The following is a 20,274-nucleotide window of genomic DNA, read 5'->3' on the forward strand; positions in this document are numbered from 1 at the left end:
GTGGTATTATCTGTATGTTAAAGGGTTGTGAGTGGCACTGACATGCAGAGACTCTCCTTGCATATTTCAGCTAATTAATGGACAACTCCATGCTCAACAACATATGTTCAAGTGATCAGAAATGTTTCTTAGAGGAGAGACATTGCAGTGGCAGAATTTATAAAAACTGCTGTGAAAATAACTATGTCTATTGATAGAGTCTGCTGATAGTTCACTTTCCTCTTCCAAAAATATGTATAACTAAATATGTTGTGTGGACTTTCTGACTTTGACACGACACAACCGTCCCTTAACTTCAGGGACAGAGCAACATATTGTAGCTGCTCTGTGCGCAGTTGGGAAATAATCACATAAATCTCATCCGGTCAGAAAAAAGGAAATGGTGTTCTCAAATCAAAATCAACACTCGCAACATGATTTGTGAACATTGATATGTGACTCATCACCCAACTCCCCATCATCTGCCTTTCCTTCAGGATCTTCAGTAAGCACTCTCTGTAAATATGTTACTCAGGTAACGGTTAGCTGTTTTTTGTCGTTTTCTTCCTCAGGCCCGGCGGTGCGAGCGAGAGGTCCGTGCCCCTCCAGCCACTCCTGTCTCAGACTTTTGACTTTGACGTGGTGATTGGAGCCGACGGACGCCCAAAAACACATTAGACGGTAGAAAGAAGGAAAAACGAACACAAATCCTGGTCATGGGAACGGTCCTGCTGAGTGATCCTGTGGCGTTTTCATGCGGCTCTAAGTGAGTCCTTAGAAATGGTTGTCATTGACCCACATTTTTCAAACATTACCCTAGAGTCAAAAGGCACTGTTGTTATTTTTTTACTGGAAATGAGCCATGGGTTTGTCGCAAAGCTGCGTTTTCAGTCACTGGGTGGTAAGCATTTCCTGTGACATAGTTTTAACTGGAGGCTAATAGTGTTGTGTATCGGGTTCAGTACTGTGCGTAGTGTACATTTCGATTTGAAGTGTATTGGAGCTTTGTTAGCTTCTATGTAATGTGTGGTATATGAGATGTTTGTTGACATATAAAGTTAACTGGTTACTATCAGTGTGTATAAATAATGTCCTCTTTAAGACGTGTACACTGCCCAGGAAGGACGTCTCCATCTGCTCAGTTCGTAGAAAAATCATATGATCTGTGTTAGTAGGTAACTATATCGTATATGTGTGTTATAAAATCCCATTTAAAGAAATATTCACATGTTGTCTGTTGGTTTTTCCCTCTGCATGAGTCGTTGCCTAAGGTTTTTCCCCTCTCCGGCATGTTTCAGTTCGCTAAAGAGTCGGGGGGTAAGATTGGCCATCGCCATCACAGCTAACTTCTCAACAGAAACCACACGCCAGAGGCCAAAGGGAAAAATCAGCGGCGTGGACCTTCATCTTCAACTCAGAAGCTTCTTTTCTGGAACTCAAGGAGAGAGACGCGTGAAGGAGACAACAAGTTATATAGTCCTCTATTTTTTAATTATTTTATTTTGATTCACCTTAGAATAAGTAAATCTGCTCTTGTTTCAGGAATTGAACTTGTAGAGGAACATAGTTTAACTACAATAGAACGAACCACCAACTACTTTGTCATGACGGAACAGAAGAAGCAGAGTCTGCTGGACTAAAGGCATCATAAACGTGAGTTGCTCATCCCACATCAACCACATCTTAATACCGTGTGTATTTCATTTTGGTATTCGTTGCGTTACAACTTATCATGGTTACAGCGTGGTGTTATCTCGCACTCTTCTACTTGACTTCCACCGGACTGTAAGGTTCACACACACACTAGCTGCTTGTAAATGTCACTCTCTCCTGCGGCTATACGACTCACTTCTCCACGGCAATGATCATTCCCAACTCTAACAGTCTCCCTCAGCTTGGCGCTCTCTGACACAAGATACATTCCAGAAACTCTGTTGACTTCTCACTTGGTTCACCTGTAAATATTACTGTTCTCTAACTGGCTGAGCTTTGGCTCGTAAGATGAATATGAAACAATTAGGACTCAAAATGGACAGCTTAAAAATAAAAGAATCAAAACTGATACAGAAATCCATGATGATAAATGTCTGTTTTATCCACTCGTGATGGTTGTAGATTTCGGTATGTAAGGCTACTAGCAGCTAATGTAGACCTCAAGCTGCTAGGCCCAAGCAGAGCTAGTTGGCAAAAATAAAACTCTGGCTTCATCGTATGCTTTTGATCCAGGCTCATCTGGCCATGATCTCTCACATCTGGGCAAGTCCAGCTTTTTGTTGTCTGGTAGACTTACCTATACTGGGAAGTAGAGTCTGACAAGTCATGCTGAATATGGGCCAGACAGCCGTGGACCGGGATGCAGAATAACGGCCGGAATTTATTTAGACAGTCTGTTAAACTCATTTTTCTCTAACTCCACATCCCCAGACTTTGTCTCTTTTTCAAACTTGTAGTCTTTAGCACCCGCGACTGATTCCGGACCAAGTGGACATCACTAAGGCGATCTGGAAACACCAAAGCTTTATAGAAGAGAGTTAGATGAGTAAGATAGATATCTGATAAGCCAATATAAACAGAAAGCAGCCAAATTCTACAACATAACGTTAGCCACTGGAATACTTAGCTTACATCTTATACAATGATCAGGCTGCGTCTGCTGATTTTTAAAAACAGCAGCCAAGCAGAGACGTCCATAGTGTTTTTATGCTGAACAAGGTGTGTGTATGTTGTGTGTTTGCCAGACCAGTGAGCAGCTACATTGTGGCAGTGAGTGACGGGCCTCCATAGGGGGAATGATAATGAATCGGCTCTAATCTAGATGCTGCGCTACTCTCACCTTTCTATCTATTGTGCCAACAAACTAACGAAACACACACACACACACACCAACGACACACACACACACACACACACACACACACACACACACACACACACACACACACACACCCCACACGACTTACGAGTCAGGGTTCCTCCGGTGAAGCGTCGCCTGTCCCTACAGCAGCATTAGAGCGATATATATGAGTTATTATATATAGGCATTCAGGAGCAGATTGCGGATCCCATGAGGAAGACAGCTGACTAACCCCCTCACCCGTGTACTGCCAGGAACAATTTATCTGAAAATACGAAGAAGCCACACACACATGCCAGGATAAACAAAACACACTGTAGTGGCATCCGAACATGTAGGACTAATGTTCTTTTCCTTTCTTCTCGCCTCTCTCACTCTGCCCAACACACACACACACACACACACACAGGTGTTGACAGTGTGCTTCGCGTACCCTGAGGTGAATGTGTCTGTCTTCAAATTTTCATTCCCATTAGTGCAGAAGTTGATATCTGACAACATACAGCTGTTTGAGGACCTCATCACTTGTAATAGCTCACTGATGAACAACAAACTGATTTAACTTTGGTTTTTTCATTATGTTCCTCTTGAGTGAAACACATACAGTCTAAATTATTTTCATATTAATTTCTAGAGAAATAAATCTATATTCTGAATCAGTCACCAGTCTTCTTTTCTTTTCTTTTTTCTGCCAGCCTGCGTCCAGAACCCCAGAGGATAATGATTGTATCCATCTCTCCTCGGTGGGTGGGTGGGTGGTATTATCTGTATGTTAAAGGGTTGTGAGTGGCACTGACATGCAGAGACTCTCCTGCATATTTCAGCTATATATGGACAACTCCATGCTCACAACATATGTTCAAGTGATCAGAAATGTTTCTAGAGGAGAGACATTTGCAGTGGCAGAATTTATAACAAACTGTGTGGAAAATAACTATGTCTATTGATAGAGTCTGCTGATAGTTCACTTTCCTCTTCCAAAAATATGTATACTAAATATGATGTGTGGGGACTTTCTGACTTTGACACGACACAACCGTCCCTTAACTTCAGGGACAGAGCAACATATTGTAGCTGCTCTGTGGCAGTTGGGAAATAATCACATAAATCTCATGCGGTCAGAAAAAGGAAATGGTTTCTCAAATCAAATCAACACTCGCAACATGATTTGTGAACATGATATGTGACTCATCACCCAACTCCCCATCATCTGCCTTTCCTTCAGATCTTCAGTAACACTCTCTGTAAATATGTTACGGTAACGGTTAGCTGTTTTTTTGTCGTTTTCTTCCTCAGGCCCCGGGTGGCGAGCAGAGGTCCGGCCCTCCAGCCATCCTGTCTCAGACTTTGACTTTGACGTGGTGATTGGAGCCGACGGACGCAAAAACACATTAGACGGTGAGAAAGAAGGAAAAACGAACAGAAATCCTGTCATGGGAACGGTCCTGTGAGGTGATCTGTGGCGTTTTCATGCGGCTCTAAGTGAGTCCTTAGAAATGGTTTGTCATTGACCCACATTTTTCAAACATTTACCCTGCAGTCAAAGCACTGTTTGTTATTTTTTTACTGGAAATGAGCCTGGGTGTCGCAAAGCTGCTTTCAGTCACTGGGTAAAGCATTTCCTGTTGACATAGTTTTAACTGGAGGCTTAATAGTGTGTGTATCGGGTCAGTGTTGCGTGTGTGTACCGATTTATGAAGTGTTTGGGAGCTTTGTTAGCTTTCTGTGTAAGTGTGTGGTATATGAGATGTGTTTGTTGACATATAAAGTAACTGGTTACATCAGTGTTAAACATTGTCCTCCTTAAACGGACAACTCCAGGAGGGTCTGTGTCTCCATCTGCTGCAGCTTCATATGTGAATCAGATTGACTGTTTATAGTAACTATATGTATGTTGCTTAAAAATCCCATTTAAAGAAATATTTTTCACTGTTTGTCTGTTTGTTTTTCCCTCTGCATGAGTCGTTCCTAAGGTTTTTCTTCCCCTCTCGGCAGGTTTCAGTCGCAAAGAGTTTCGGGGTAAGTTGGCCATCGCCATCACAGCTAACTTCGTCAACAGAAACACCACCGCAGAGGCCAAAGTGGAAGAAATCAGCGGCGTGGCCTTCATCTTCAACCAGAAGTTCTTTCTGGAACTCAAGGAGGAGACGGGTGAGGAGACAACATAGTATATAGTCCTCTATTTTATTTAATTATTTATTTTTGATTCACCTTAAGTTAAGTAAATCTGCTCTTGTTTTCAGGAATTGACTTGGAGAACATAGTTTACTACAAAGACAACACCCACTACTTTGTCATGACGGCGAAGAAGCAGAGTCTGCTGGACAAAGGGGTCATCATAAACGTGAGTTTGCTCATCCACATGCACACACATCTTTAATACGGTGTATTCATTTTGGTATTCGTTGCGTTACAACTATCATGGTTACAGGTGGTGTTCTCGCACTCTTTACTTGACTTCACCGGACTGTAATGGTTCACACACACAGCTGTGTAAATGTCACTCTGCTCTGCGGCTATAGACTCACTCTCCTACGCAAATGTCATTCCCAAACTCTGAACATCTCCCTCAGCTTGGGCTCTCGTGACACAAGATCATTCAGAAACTCTGTTGACTCTCACTTGTTCACCTGTAATATACTGTTCTCTAACTGGCTTGAGCTTTGGCGTAAGATGAATATGAAACATTGGACTCAAAATGGACAGTTAAAAAATAAAAGAATCAAAACTGATACAGAACCAGAGATAATGTCTGTTTTATTCCACTCGTTGATGGTTGTAGATTTGTGTATGGTAAGCTACTAGCAGCTAATGTAGCCTCAAGCTGCCAGGCCCAAGCAGAGCTAGTTGGCAAAATGAAACTTCTGGCTCATCGTATGCTTTGATCCCAGGCTCACGTCTGGCTCATATCCTCTCACATCTGGGCAGAGTCCAGCTTTTGTGTTCTGGTATTGACTTTACTTATACCTGGAAGTAGAGTCTGACAATCATGCTGAATATGGGCCAGATTCAGGCCGTGGAACCGGGTGCATAACGGGCCGGATTTATTTAAGAAGTCTGTTAAACTCATTTTTCTCTAACTCCACATCCCCAGATTTGTCTCTTTTTCAAACTTGTAGTCTTTAGCACCCGACTGATCCCGACTCAAGTGACATCACTTAAGGCGATCTGGAAACACCAAAGGCTTTATAGAAGAGATAGAGAGTAAGATTTAGATATCTGAATGCCTATAAACATGAAAGCTAGCCAAATTACAACATTAACGTTAGCCACTGATATTAGCTTACATTTTTATAAATGTCAGGCTGGTCTGCCTGTTTTTAAAACCAGCAGCCAGAGCAGAGAGTCATAGTGTTTTTAGGTGAACAGGGATGTGTGTATGTGTGTGTGTTTGCCAGACCAGTGAGCAGCTAGCTGTGGCAGTGAGTGACGGGCCTCCATAGGGGATGATAATGAAATCGGGCTCTAATTAGATGCTTGCGCTCTCTCACCTTTCTTCTATGTGCCATACAAACTAACAAACACACACACACACACACACACACACACACACACACACACACACACACACACACACACACACACACACGTTACGAGTCAGAGGTTTCCTCTCGGTGAGCGTCCCTGTCCTCTACAGAGATTAGACGGTATAAATGAGGTTATTATTATGGCATCAGGGAGCAGATTGGATCCCATGAGGAAGACAGCTGTTAACCCCCTCACCCAGTGTCTGCCAGGACAATTATCTGAAAATACGAAGAGCCACACACACATGCAGGAAAACAAAACACACTGTAGTGGCATCGACATGTGGACTATGTTCTTTTCCTTTCTCTCGCTCTCTCACTCTCCCACACACACACACACACACACACACAGGTGTTGACAGTGTGCTTCGCTGTACCCTGGGTGGTGTCTGTCTCATTTTACATTGCCCATTAGTGCAGAGTGATATCTGACAACATCAGCTGTTTGAGGGACCTCATCACTTGTAATAGCTCACTGATGCAACAAACTGATTAACTTGGTTTTGTCATTATGTTCCTCTTGCAGTGAAACACATCAGTCTAAATATATTTTTCATTTAATTTCTAGAGAATAATGAATCTATTTCTGAATCAGTCCCAGTCTTTTTTCTTTTTCTTTTTTTGTCCAGCCTGGTCCAGCCCAGAGGATAATGATGTATCTCACTCTGCTTACATGTCAAAACAAAACAACTTGGTGATTTCCTGAGTGACTCAGAGGGAAACGGCATCATTCATGGGGAGGGGGCGACATGTTTAGATTGATCACTCACTGCTGTCAAGTTCTCACTGTGGCTAGTCACGGCGGTCGGCTGCAGCAGCTAACTGGACTCTGATTGCTCTGGTGGTTTTGAAAAAGTAATAGCTTGACCATTGAATATTGTAGATTAGCTGAATCTTAATGGATTATATTTAACCTAAATTCCTTGAAATAACAGAAAGCCAGTCAGAGAACTGAAATGCCAGAGCAAAGTTTAAAATTGTCATTACATGCTTTTATATACTAGTTTAAAATATATTCATTTCTACAAATGTGCATTTTTAAAGGTGAAAGCAATAAAAAAAAAAAGAAACATTGCAAAAGTGGATGAAAAATGACACAATTTATTGTCTTTTTATTGTTTTTTTGCAGCAATGCAGAATAAAAACTCAAAAACATGAAGCATAAACACGACAGCTTAACGTAACTAAATAATGATAAAGCAAAAATAATGGAGATAATAAAAAGTGTCACTATTTTCTTTGATAAAGGGATTTAAATTGATTTTGAGATTTGGTACCTGAGTGGCATTTCATCTGTTTTCAGCTTTTTGTTTTTCTTGCCTTCTTGGGTGAGACATTCAAATACAATGCAAGAGAGCTCTATGTACATTGATGCCTTGAATACAACAATAATAATAATATAAAAATCTTAAAATAATACCAAACAAAAACAGATAATTACATTAAATTAAAGCTGCCTTGTTTTTTTCTCTTCTGTTTGGCCATTTGGGAGCATATTTTAACCTTATAACTTTGTGAAGGCAAACCTGTCAGCAAATAATTTCCTATTTACACATCCAGGAAAGAGAAAGAAAGCCAACACATTGAGCTAATGAAGCTCTGTAGAGCTGCAGAGTGGGTTGTTAATTCTCCACAGATTCATTGTTAAGAGCAACCCCCTTTCATATCGGTGCCCGAAACCTTCCTCTTCTTGTCTCTACAGGACTACATAGAAACAGAGCGACTGCTGAGCCTTGACAATGTCAACCAGGAAGCGTTGCTCTCTTACGCCCGTGAGGCAGCTGACTTCGGCACAAACTACCAGCTGCCATCCCTGGACTACGCCATCAACCACTACGGGCAGCCGGACGTGGCCATGTTTGACTTCACCAGCATGTACGCTTCAGAGAACGCTGCTCTGCTCAGGGAGAAACACGGACACCAGCTACTCGTGGCGCTGGTGGGAGATAGTCTGCTTGAGGTAATGACGCACTGGTGGTGGTTGTTTTGTGTGTGTGTGTGTGTGTGTGTGTGTGTGTGTGTGTGTGTGTGTGTGTGTGTGTGTGTGTGTGTTGTCAGGCCTCCACCATGGCCGAGGCTCAGCTTCATGTGTGTTCATTCTGGCCTCGTGTTCTCCGCTTACAGCCCTTCTGGCCGATGGGTACAGGTTGTGCTCGGGGTTTCCTGGCAGCCTTCGACACAGCTTGGATGGTGAAGGGCTGGACACAAGGACGGACCCCTCTGGAGATACTGGCTGAGAGGTGCGTGTGTTTTATCTTTCACTCTCTGTAACTTTAGATGAGCATAATAGACCTGTCTGTGCTCTATAATCAGTCCAGTCAAGGACAGTCCGTTGGGAACAGTTTGAGTCCAAAACAACTACTGGCCAGATCTCTGTGAAATCTAGTATGTGCATGTTCCCCAGAGGATAACTCTTAATGATTTTCATGACCCTCTGTCCTGTCATTCTTGGCCTGCCATCAGCTCAAAAATTTCAACTTTTGCACAAGAAATATCAAAATCTAATGATCTGAATACTATAATATTTACAGATATTCATCCTCCTCAGAGGATACACCCTCTTCATATTTGACACACCAATGAGCCCTCCTCTAGCTACACAGTCACCTTCAGCTTTTCTATTTTAGAAACTCCTAAACTTTCTCCCCGAACCACTCTCAGGCTAAAATGTAAACTTTGCTATAAAATTCATGTTTTCCAGAGGATACATCCTTGTGATTTTGTTAAGAAACTACCTAAACACAAAAAATACCATTATAGAAGATGAAACTTTATAGTTTTTTTTGTACTGACAAGGCTTTAAAAAAGCTAAAAAAAGAGGCAATTCTAGCCTCTATAGGCAGCCACTAGAGCTTTACACCTTTTATACTTATTTTAGTGTGTGCTTTGAAGGAGACCTTGGTTTCTATGTTGGTATTTTGTGTCACATGAATATGAATAGCCTTGGTATCACCCACCAATACAAAGTAAAGTAGCAGCAGTCATGTGTTCAAATAAACCAGCTGGGACACGTCCAGTGTAAATGCACTTAAAGTGATGTAGATTTCATGTCAAAAGTCTTTATTTATGGTTCCTCAAGCAGTGGTTTTGTGCTCTCCTCTTGCCTCAGTACTTTTCTGTCTTTACACAGATCAAGGTTAGTTCAGTGTGGTTCCAACTTTGAAGCTTCAGTATCTTGAATCTCACAATTAAAGCTGTATCTGTGCTGTTGCTCCTCAGGGAGAGTCTTTACCGCCTGCTGCCTCAGACCACCACAGAGAACATCAGCAAAAACTTTGAACAGTACGCCATCGACCCTGCCACCCGCTACCCCAACCTCAACTCCAGCTGTGTGCGCCCACACCAGGTCAGTCCAGCACTTACATAATAATAATAATACTACTAATAATAATAAACTTCTTGTAGTCTGCAGAGAGTGCTCTCTAAGGAGAAGCCACAGTCACAGTCATGCTGGATTAAAGTGTTTACCAGCAAGCTCAGACTTGTTTTGAACTCTTTCTGCGACAAATGCTGCATTGTGATTTTCCTCTTGCCTTTTTTTTCTGCACCATCAATTCTGTTCAATTCTGTGTTGCTAGGAAATTTCAGTCAGCTGCAAACCCTCCTAATCTTATTTTTATACAGTGTCTTGAGATTCAAATTGTATTTCAGGCTCAAGTCAGGAGCAATTTCTGTCTTTTCCCTCAGGTTCGTCACCTGTATATTGATGGCCAACAGGGCTCATGTAACCTGGAAAGAGGAGGTCCCACAGGTAGATCAGTCAACCTGTCCAGAAAAGGTGAGACGCAGAGTGAATGTTCCTTATGCAATCACTCCCATATCCTCAAACTTCACTGCAGCCATCAGCGATTAAGGGAATTATAAAATCTGCTATTGTATTGTGGCCACTGGAAGCATCCGACAACTTGTTTTTCCAAACAGATTCTGTATTCTGTGAAAATGATGACACTTTATGGTGATAATTTGAGGCTTTTGGTGATGAAATGGCTTCATGATTCATCTGTAACAGTTCTCTATCTCACTTGCTGTCTGAATTGGTCTAGACAGCCAGAGCCAGTGACTGACGAGCTGCACATGCTGTAAATTCAACCTGCAGATTGTGATGCGTCCTTGCATTTATAACCACAGTTGTGTTCACATGTCCGTTATAAACAGATTATATATGAGTCAAACATATATAGCCCAAGCACTGACGGTGAGGATTGGTGCCTTCTCCTTAGACGTGACTGTTTCAAAGCTCCCTGTCATGTTGTAATAGTAACCTGATCATCCAGTGAGTCACCATTGAGATTAGATGCCTCCACAGCCCCATTAGCACTGCATGGAAGCTTTCTGAAATTAAGACGCTCAGTTACTGTTTATAAAATCATCTTTGTGCTGACTCAACAATGTAGCGTGACATAACCTGTTTTGAAAAGGATTTTGATGAATCATTATGAAATGCTGAATATAGTTCACTGGAGAAAATAAGGGTTGACATAGTGAACGCACAGTCATGCCCTCTTGAGGGGAAACTTTAGCCTTACCTCAGTCACAGGCCGACACACCTCGTCACACAGACAATACAGCTGGATAACGTTACACCCACATGAGGAGCAGACATGATGCCTGTGACAGACATGTGCTGGCTTGCTCTGTTTTGCAACAGCAGGGTTGGACTGATGAACATGGGGTTGACTTTGCTGTGGTGGATTGTTTAGTCTCCGCTTCAAGGTGTAAACACAACACAGATGTATCATCATCTCATGTTATGTTGTCATAGTGAACCTATTAGAAAACCGCTGCTTATTTACACGTTCATTTGGAGTCGTGTTTAACCACCTGATGAATGTAAGTCCTGTAGTGTCCAGTGAGTTTATCAGAGCTTTTATACTGAAAACAGCAGCCTGCTGTCGCTGGAAACAAGGTTGATGAGAACAATGATACTGAACCAAAACATTAAAGTTGTGGCGTAAAACCAAAACAATGAGCTAAAAGATGCTAAACGCGCAGTTCAAGTGAGGGGAAATGTAGAGTTGGTGATAATTCTCCCCAGGTTTTTCCCTATGAATTAGCTCTTTTCTTATTACACAGTAATTTGAGTCATTGTTAATATAAAAGTATTGACATTGATATTGCAGCTGTAAGTCCTAAGTCTTGACTCTCCAGATCTAAATCAATTTCAATGTTTGAGTCATGTGCTAAATTCAACTTTCATGAAGGTTATGTTCAGTTTTTCTCCACCTCCACGAGGATACAGTAGAATTAAAACTACATTTACCATGAAACAAAATGCCAATTAATACAAAAGGTATCTATGCGTGCTTTCAGTAACCCATCCCCCTCTGATTTTCCCATTCCTTTCACTCTGCAGATAAACACTGACATTTAAAACACATTCATGGAGTTACAGCTATGCATCTTAAAGCACATCAAAGCAAGTGCTGCAGATCTTTTAAGTAGGCCAGTTTGGGCACTGGCCTGAATTTCTGCTCTGTGTCTGAATATGCCGTTAAGATTACTCTGCTTTAGGCTTTGGACGTCGTTCAAGTCTTTCATATCACGGGGCTCAAGTCCGAGTGAACCCACAAGTCATTTGTGTTCAAATCAGTTTTTATTGTGCTATAGTGTCAACACTCTTTGAGAGGCTTTCCAGCCTGACAAAAATAAAGCACTTAGTGATAACCTTAACCTTTCTGGCATGAAAATGGTTCCTCCTGTGATGTTGTGCGATCAAGCGGCCATCTTGACGAGACCTTGAATGACGTGCCGTTCCTCTCCTGCAGAGTCCGAGGTGCGTCCTGGGCGGCTGCTGACCTGGTGTCAGAAGCAGACTCAAGGTTACAGAGGGGTGGACATCACCAACCTCACATCTTCGTGGAGGAACGGCCTGGCCCTCTGTGCTCTCATACACCGCCAAAGGCCTGAGTTCATGTAAGAACACACACAAAAACATACTTACAGTGCATAAAGAATTACCTATCCGGATCAGCTACCTTTGAACTGAGCCGCTTAACTATGTGAAAGCGAAGAATGGAATTAATTTTTCTATTGAATTAGTTTTTAACAGCTTGATTTTCTTGTTCGATGCTCCACTTTTAAGTTGCATGTGATTTTGCTGACACTCTGACCAAGTTTTTCTGTGGTGATTAATCTGATTCAAAAACAGGCTGTCATATCACATACGGTCCAAACTGACCTACTTGGTCCAGTCTGCTCACACACAACTGAGAAAGCGAATAAAAGTGTCAGAGTCATCGACTGGAATGACATCATCCTCTATGAGGAGGGCTCATTTTGTAGACTCAAACACACGTCATCTCAGTCCTTGCCATAGCAGCAAGCTGTGATTCCACATATAGCATCAGTTCTCATATCGAGATGATGGGATGTTTTGGTGGCTGACGTTTTATTCCATGGTCAGCCAAAACAGTCCGACACGTCCGTCTGTTGGATTGCCATGAATTTTTTTTATGGACATTCTTGGCACTCAGAGCATGAATCCTAATAATTTGGTGATCCACTCAGCTCTACTACCAGCTAACATGCTAAATGTTAGCATTTTACCATGCTAAATGAATGCATGCTAACATGCTAAACTGTAACTGTTGCTATGTTAATGTGCTTAACATCGTAACATTAACAGCTGACGCATTAAATGTTAGCATGTTAAGATCAAGTAGCATTAGCTTTCAGCTCAAAGGATAGTTGAAGCTGACAAAGTACAGCTTAGCCTCAATCCTTGAAGGCTAACGATATGTTGAATACATTTCCTTCCTTGTAATAAAGTTATTATTATAAGTATTGAAACCTCATTTTTTACATCCATGTTTGTTAGCTAGCAGTCTTCTTCTTCTCTGCTTTTTGCTGGCACACATTCTTGACGTGTTACTGCCACCAACTGTCAATTAATGGAATAGCACAAAATCATCAGCAGGAACATTTATGCCATGCACAAACATAAGCATGTAGCTGACATTATACAAACAAAATAGAGACCGTCATTAGCGTGTTAACATCCAGTAGCGTTTTTAAGACACATTATAAACTCATACAAACAATCCTGGATTCACCAACCTCGCCTCCTCCCTCCTTTACATTGCAGTGATTATGAATCTCTTAACGAGGAGGACGTCGCTGGGAATAACCAGTTGGCATTTGATGTGGCTGAGCGGGAGTTCAGCATCCAGCCAGTGACCACGGGAAAGGAGATGGCTGCGGAGGCTGAACCGGACAAGCTACTGATGGTCCTTTACCTTTCCAAATTCTACGAGGCCTTCAGGAATTCACCAGTAAACAACGGTCAGTGTCCTTCCTGCTTCTGTTGTTACCTGCTTCAGCTTATATCTCATATTGAATATATAAAATATTGAATCAAACTTTTACAGTCTTACGCTAAAGAAATAAATGTGGTGGAGTTTTGCAGTTTTTCTTAGGAGAGACTGATGCTCTCTGGTTGAAGGGAAGGTAAATGCTAATAGTGGGAGCTAATAATCATTAAGCAGTGGATGAACATGTTGTTTCTCACATTACATTGTTCCAAAATAGTGTGGATGCATCAGCTGTACTGAGCTCATTAGTTTTCACCAGTAGAAAACATGAACAATGTTTTCTTGTTAAAAGGTCAGGGTGGGTAATGCTAATCTCCTCCTGCCACTCAATATTGTGAATGCTAATCTCTAGAGCAAACAGCCTGCGAGAGACTCAGGGATTTATTTGGGGGGGTTTTGTTCTCCTTACTCTTAAAGGTCCCGTATTTTTACACTTTTCCAGTGTTTTATTGGAGGAACCAAAAACCATCTCAATGTAGTTTTACACCTCCTCTCTCAGGCTTCTCTCTGGAGCTGTAGCAACAACAGGGTGTTTTGTGTCACATGGTCAGGCCAGCCACAGGTAACAGATTGTCGCCTACTACTGTAGCCTGGCAAAAGTCATCAGTAAATGCAAATGATGATGGTCAGTCAGTGCTGAAATTAGCTGAACAGATGGTCAAATTTGGATTAAAGTGCTCTGGTATGTTTCTCTCCATGGGAAGGCTGTGCAATGATATATTTGCTTCCTGACATCAAACAATTAAGCAGCATTACCTCAACATCTTTCTTTCTTGTAGCTTCCTAGCTTAGCGACGGAATGACCGCTTGGGGTTATGTGGTTCATTAGCTTTTTTGTTGGCCATGCTAGGGTCGTTGCTGAGGACTGGTGACTGTTTTGTTGTGACATCACAAAGTTAAGGAAGTCCTGACTGGATCGTTTTAAGGCTCAATTTCTTAAGATAGGCTGAGTGCATTTTTCTGCGGACTGTGCGCTTTGATACTTTCACAGTATTGATCTAGAACGTAGACCTGCTTTATAATCAAAAAGGACATGGAAATCTCACTTTATACAATATGACACATTAAAATGTCAGTTCAGTCTGCATTTAATCCTTGAATCTTAAGTGTACAGGACTGAAAACAAAAAACTGACTGCAGCCTTGAAAATGAGAGGACTGCAGTTTCAATTGAAATTCATTAGATCAAGAATTCAGAACGTCGGTGTGTCTCTGACTTCATAACCCCAGTTTGACAAAAGGAAATGATTATACTACAAAGTCACCCCAGTGTATGAAAAGTGGATCCAGCTGCACAGAACAAACAGATGGGAAAATGCCTTGGCCAGCTAGGTGGTGCACTGTTGCAGAGTTTCATCCTAACCATGAAAAAAATGTGTAATATTATACCTAACCAGAAAAGCTGTGGAAACAGGTTCTTTATTCCTTTTTCTTTCACAGAAAGGTCAAAATGGTATTTAACAAAATATCACACGACGCTGCTGGTGTGCGGTGTCTGTCTCGATCTCTAGAGGTTGAAGACAAGTGGAAGACAGTTTAGAGAAGCTAATAAAGGATCACAATCAAATGGGTGCTGCTAACTACTGCTGTGGAGATATTTTCATTGTGTTTCCAAGTTAAAGTCGGTGCACATTTAAGTATGGACCCTGTTATATTTGAAGTAACTGAGGTTCGGGGACTATTTTATCCACTGTGGGAGATAAAGTTGCAGGTTATACAACCGTGGTCAGGTCAGTCCCTGCCAGAGACACGACTGGTATGTGCGATATGTCTGTGGAAGCTCTGCATAACTCTGGAGGCCCTCGATCAGCTCCGGTCACACCACCACAGTCAGCTCCAGCTTCAGCCACGTTTCACTTATTGTGCCGTAATGTTAATGTCGTGCAGACCTCCGTGTCACCCACACTTGCTTTCACCACGGAGAAATCCCACACTCCTGGAGGCCTGGGAAAATGATTTACCCCGGTGAACTTTTCACAGTCCATTTGATGGGAATTTACTTTGCAGACGTTTTAGGAGCTTAAGTGTTCGGTTTGGTTATATTTAGCTTTTCTTCTAATCTCTCCACCTCAGTCAGTAATGATATCTACACTGTATGCCATTGTATTGGAATGATGCTAATGTTGCTTTTTGAAAATACTACTGTTACGTGTGTGAGGAGAGCTTCTGTGCTCTTAACCTCACTTGTCTGTGACGCACACAGTTCATGTCTCACTTCCTGCCAGAGATAACTGGCTAAGTTAGTAAGTGTCTGTAGGAGCTTAATTTCAATTGAATCCTCCTCTGCAACTTTCAGACTCCTCTATCTTCATGTGAGATTAAATTGTATAATTTTCTGAGAATGAATAGATAGCCGCATATATACATAGGCACATATTTAATAATGAATGTATTTTAATCATCTGTAAACTGCTTTGGCAACAACATGTTTTTGTTCATGCCAACAAAGCTGTCGAAATTTGAATTTGAATAAATAGTGTAAATCCGTATGCATGTGTTTATTTTCCAGGTACAAGAGAAGCAGATGAAAACAGTGAAGATTATCCGTCTAAAACCAACCACAAACTGAACCTGCCTCCACCCAGGAAGAGGAATCCCAGGGTACAATGAAATCTCATTTTTAATTCTCTTCTTTCTCTTTGTCTCTTTCTCTGTGACATTCATTTGATGCTTTCTTTCTTTCCTCCCCTCCTTTCTCATCAGCTGTTTGTTCTACATTCATCACCAGTGCACTCTTTACAGCCATTGAAACCTAGATTAGATGAGCTTAAACTAACATAAAGGTCAATTCACCACTTATCAAAGTGATAAGATAACATATCTTATCATGAGCCTGAACAGTATATCCCATGATTAGTTTACAGTATCAGCTTTACACTCATCAAAATCAAGCAGCTCTTTGTAGGTTTGAACGAGCAAGACGACCTGGATAGAAACGTGTAAGGTTTAATGTCGCCGTGAAAGAATCTTTACTGTGGTTTCTACTGTCACAGGATGACAAGACGGTGGAAGACGATTCTATCAACAAGCGACCGCGAAAGGGCAACCACTACCTCACGGAGGTAGGTTCACCAGAAGACCGTTTCAAAACGAAGCGTAGTTGCCCAGTTGTGTTTTGATGTTGAGCTGATGCTAATATGTATGTGTGTAAAGATGCAGTATATGACTCTAAGTGATCCCACTCCCCTCTCCCGCTTCTATAACCCCACCTGTGTCCCTGGCATGGCACCAGTTGTCTTGTCACAGTGCGCTCCCTGCTGGCGAGGACGGAGAGCTGCGGGAGAATAAGGTGCGCTCCATGGCAACTCAGCTGCTAGCCAAATTTGAGGAGAACTCTTCAACAGCAAAGACACGCAGCAAGGTGAGAAACGGAGCGTTTGAATACCGTTTGATGGCAGAGGTGAACTTTTAAACCCAGATCAGGCCGCGCACTTTGACTGTTTTTGATTTTAAGTTGTGGTTTTCTCTTCGTTTTCGACCAGGCTCATTTATCTATCACAAATGTGTGAGGAGGAGAAAAGTCAACTCTCTTTGCCGACTGTGGGTCTTTAGGCGTGATACACAAACCGTACTCAGAAGCGCTCTTTTTGCATGTGTATGTGACAGTATCACTTTCTGATGAACGAACGTGTGACACCAACAACAAATGGCTAAATACAGCTTTTTGTTACATCTCCCAACAGTAACTTTGCACCATTTTCACTATTATCTGTCCATTAACACTGAGCATCTTTAGCATTAAAGGTTCATTTGAGATAAAAATCTGCCTTATATGAATGTAATCTTGGTACATCCTGGTATGTTGGTGTGCACCTCTGTTATAATGCAGCGTTTACATCCAACTCATTGCCAGTCCACCATCTGCTATTCTGTTGGAGAATTAGTTGAGTACCTGTTTTTTTCTGATGCCTTTTCTTTTGCTTCTATTCCCTGATAATTTAATTTAGTGTTCTTAACCAGTGCAGATAGATTCCCTGTAGATAAAGCATTCATTTTTTAATTTATTTATGTTTCAAGGCCTTTTCCTTTCCTTTCCTTTCCTTTCCTTTCCTTTCCTCCCCTCCTTGCACGTCAGTCTGATGAGGACCCATCCAGTCCTTCTCTGTCTCCCTCCACGTCCCCACTTCCTCTCTCAGATGAGGAGGATGATGAGGAAGAAGAGGAGGAGGAGGAGGAGAGAGAAAACCCCCGTTTTGCAAAGCCCAAAGACACCCCCCCTCCTCCTGCTCTGCCCCCCACCCGCCCCAAGTGGCAGGTATGCAAATCAGTGTTGTCAGTCATTAGCGCATGAAATTTGATATCCGCCGTAAACCCACGTTCTCTTGTTTCCTCTTCCTCTCTCCTGCTCCTCGTCTCTTCCTCCAGCCTTCCATCTACCTTCGCTTACTGGAGAGCTCCAGTTCTGTGACTCCGCAGACCAGCGTCCTCTCTTCCCCCAAACCCTCTCACCCTGAGAGCGGCTACAGTCGCTCTCCTTCCCCCTCATACTCTAAGAGCCCACTGGGTCCTCCCCGCTCGCCCAGCCCTAACGTTACCGGACATTACTACCCAGAATACACCACACCTGACTTTGCAACCAGTCACTTTTCTGCTTCTACTCTATCAACTATTGATCATCCTGCTGAGAGTTCAGATGAGTCACATGAGCAGGTGAATTTCATGCCACTTATATACAATATTTTTCACCTTAACTTTTACCTAAAAACTCATTTTTCATGTTTTTCTGTTCCTGCTTTCGACCGCCTGCAGAGTAAAGCCCAGAATCTGACAACTAGAGCGTTTTCTAGGAGGAGTATAAAGGAGAGAGCCGTCCTCCTCTCCTCCATGTTTCCTGGGTCCAACAAACCTACTCCTGCTCCTCTTTCTGCTCCTTCTGAGTCACAGGTTGTGTATTACACCAGCTGCTGGCATGGACCTTTTTTTATGCATGAATAATAATGTAGTTGAGACTGCAGTATGTTCATGGAAACTGCTGGAACAAGTGTGTATATTAAACTTTCTACATTGTTTGTAGCCAAAACCACAATGTTATTTCACCATCCACCGTCACTTGGCAATTGCTGGACTGTGTGAGACCTTCAGGTGGATTATGATTATTATTATTATTCTTTTTTGATTAGTAGTCTTCTAAATTTGCATTATTTGAGAAGTTTTTTTACTACTTTATAGTGCATTTGATCGCTTGCCATTGTTTGCTGTCTCTGCTTTTTCATCATTAGTTTCAAGTGAGTTTTGGTCGTCGAAAAACTGGACAACTTATGTAATGTAGGCAGTGCATTCATGGTTTTTCTGTCAATTTTGAGGTCACTATTATCCAGCACACTTTCCCAAAGTTCCCTCTTGAAGCAAAACTAAACTGGGCCGGCATTTATCAAAGCATCTCTGATTGGGAAATCAGTCCTCACCAGCCAAAAAGCAGAGTGATGCAACTTTTATGACCAGAAGTAAAAAAGCATTTTATCAGCTTTCTTCACTTGGGAAACGACTCTTGTCTGAGTCAGTATTTAGGAGAGCTCCAGCCCTGTCCTAACCTGTTAAACTGGCAGCGGATAGTGTTGTTGCTGCGATACACACTCACAAAGAGAGATAATGATCCGGTGCAGGATGCAGAAGAGAGTGCGTGTTCTCTCTGCCAAAACAGAGCTCCTTAAAGCAAGAGGATTTTGCAACGAGTGATGATTTGGCTCCTTCGGTTGAATCAATCAAAGTTCGCTGGCTCTTACTGTGCCTCAGATGACGTGCAGATTCAATCACACGAATCCTGCATTAATCATTTATTGATTTATACAAAACTACTGACAACATGCTCCTACTGCCATGGCGTCTTTATGTAGTCAGCACAGACAGAACTAATTCCCCCACACAGAGCACATACTGTATGTTAACAAGGAGTCCACTGTGTGTTTGCAATATATGAATGCTGTGTGTGCAATACTGTACAATATGTGTAACATGTGACACTTGTAAAGGTACGTTACTAAACAACGTGAGGATGTGTCACTCAGTCAGTTACCTACTATTTGTTATCTCTCAAGCCGTGTTTACCTGCAGTCTAATATGCCAATAGATTATTGGGTTACCTAACCCTAACCCAATATTGTTTAATCGTACACATTAAATATACAGATCCTGATTTCAATGTCACTGACTTGCGTACACACCCTCCACCCACTCAGCTCTGGATTTAACGAGATCCAGCTATTGTCTCTCCTGTATCATCTTTCTATTCTACTCTTTAATTTCTGTCTAACTCTTCTTCTGTAGGTGGAAGTATCTACCTCCTCCCCTCTTTCTTCATCCCCACCTCCTCCTTCCTCTGCCTCTGTATCTAAGAGCTCCGCCGTCTACCCTGTGATCCACCCTGTCCCTGACCCCACTGTCCAGGCTGGCTTCTCCTCTGTCTCCTCTCCCCTCTACACCTCTGGACACAAGGACAAGGTTCAGAAAGACTCCTCTCCTCTGTTGTCTTACGCTGACTCTGAAAAAACAGAGCAAATATCATCTCTCAGTGTTGATTCCTCCACCGAAATGTCTCCTCCCCTTTCTTTGCCTCGCTCTGACGAGAGTCAGGAGGCCTCCTCTCCCCTCTCTGACACACACTGTGA

General features: G+C 42.2%; 1 protein-coding gene across 4 annotated transcripts in view; it reads left to right on the top strand.

Annotated features, from left to right (window-relative positions):
* The window catches only part of LOC111222517 (protein-methionine sulfoxide oxidase mical2b-like), a 71,625-nt gene that overhangs the window by 32,820 nt on the left and 18,531 nt on the right, over window positions 1–20,274 (top strand). For all 4 annotated transcript variants that reach the window (XM_022746274.1, XM_022746275.1, XM_022746278.1 and 1 more), the window contains exons 5-16: window positions 4,130–4,231; window positions 4,829–4,984; window positions 5,077–5,177; window positions 8,063–8,320; window positions 8,485–8,600; window positions 9,580–9,706; window positions 10,048–10,138; window positions 12,126–12,273; window positions 13,445–13,641; window positions 16,179–16,270; window positions 16,663–16,731; window positions 16,902–17,030. In XM_022746274.1, the coding sequence (XP_022601995.1) occupies window positions 4,130–4,231; window positions 4,829–4,984; window positions 5,077–5,177; window positions 8,063–8,320; window positions 8,485–8,600; window positions 9,580–9,706; window positions 10,048–10,138; window positions 12,126–12,273; window positions 13,445–13,641; window positions 16,179–16,270; window positions 16,663–16,731; window positions 16,902–17,030 (1,586 nt within the window). The remainder of the gene's footprint in view (window positions 1–4,129; window positions 4,232–4,828; window positions 4,985–5,076; window positions 5,178–8,062; window positions 8,321–8,484; window positions 8,601–9,579; window positions 9,707–10,047; window positions 10,139–12,125; window positions 12,274–13,444; window positions 13,642–16,178; window positions 16,271–16,662; window positions 16,732–16,901; window positions 17,031–20,274) is intronic.

The sequence above is a fragment of the Seriola dumerili genome, unplaced genomic scaffold, assembly GCF_002260705.1.
Source record: "Seriola dumerili isolate Sdu_G_001 unplaced genomic scaffold, Sdu_1.0 BDQW01000097.1, whole genome shotgun sequence".
Lineage (NCBI taxonomy): Eukaryota > Metazoa > Chordata > Actinopteri > Carangiformes > Carangidae > Seriola > Seriola dumerili.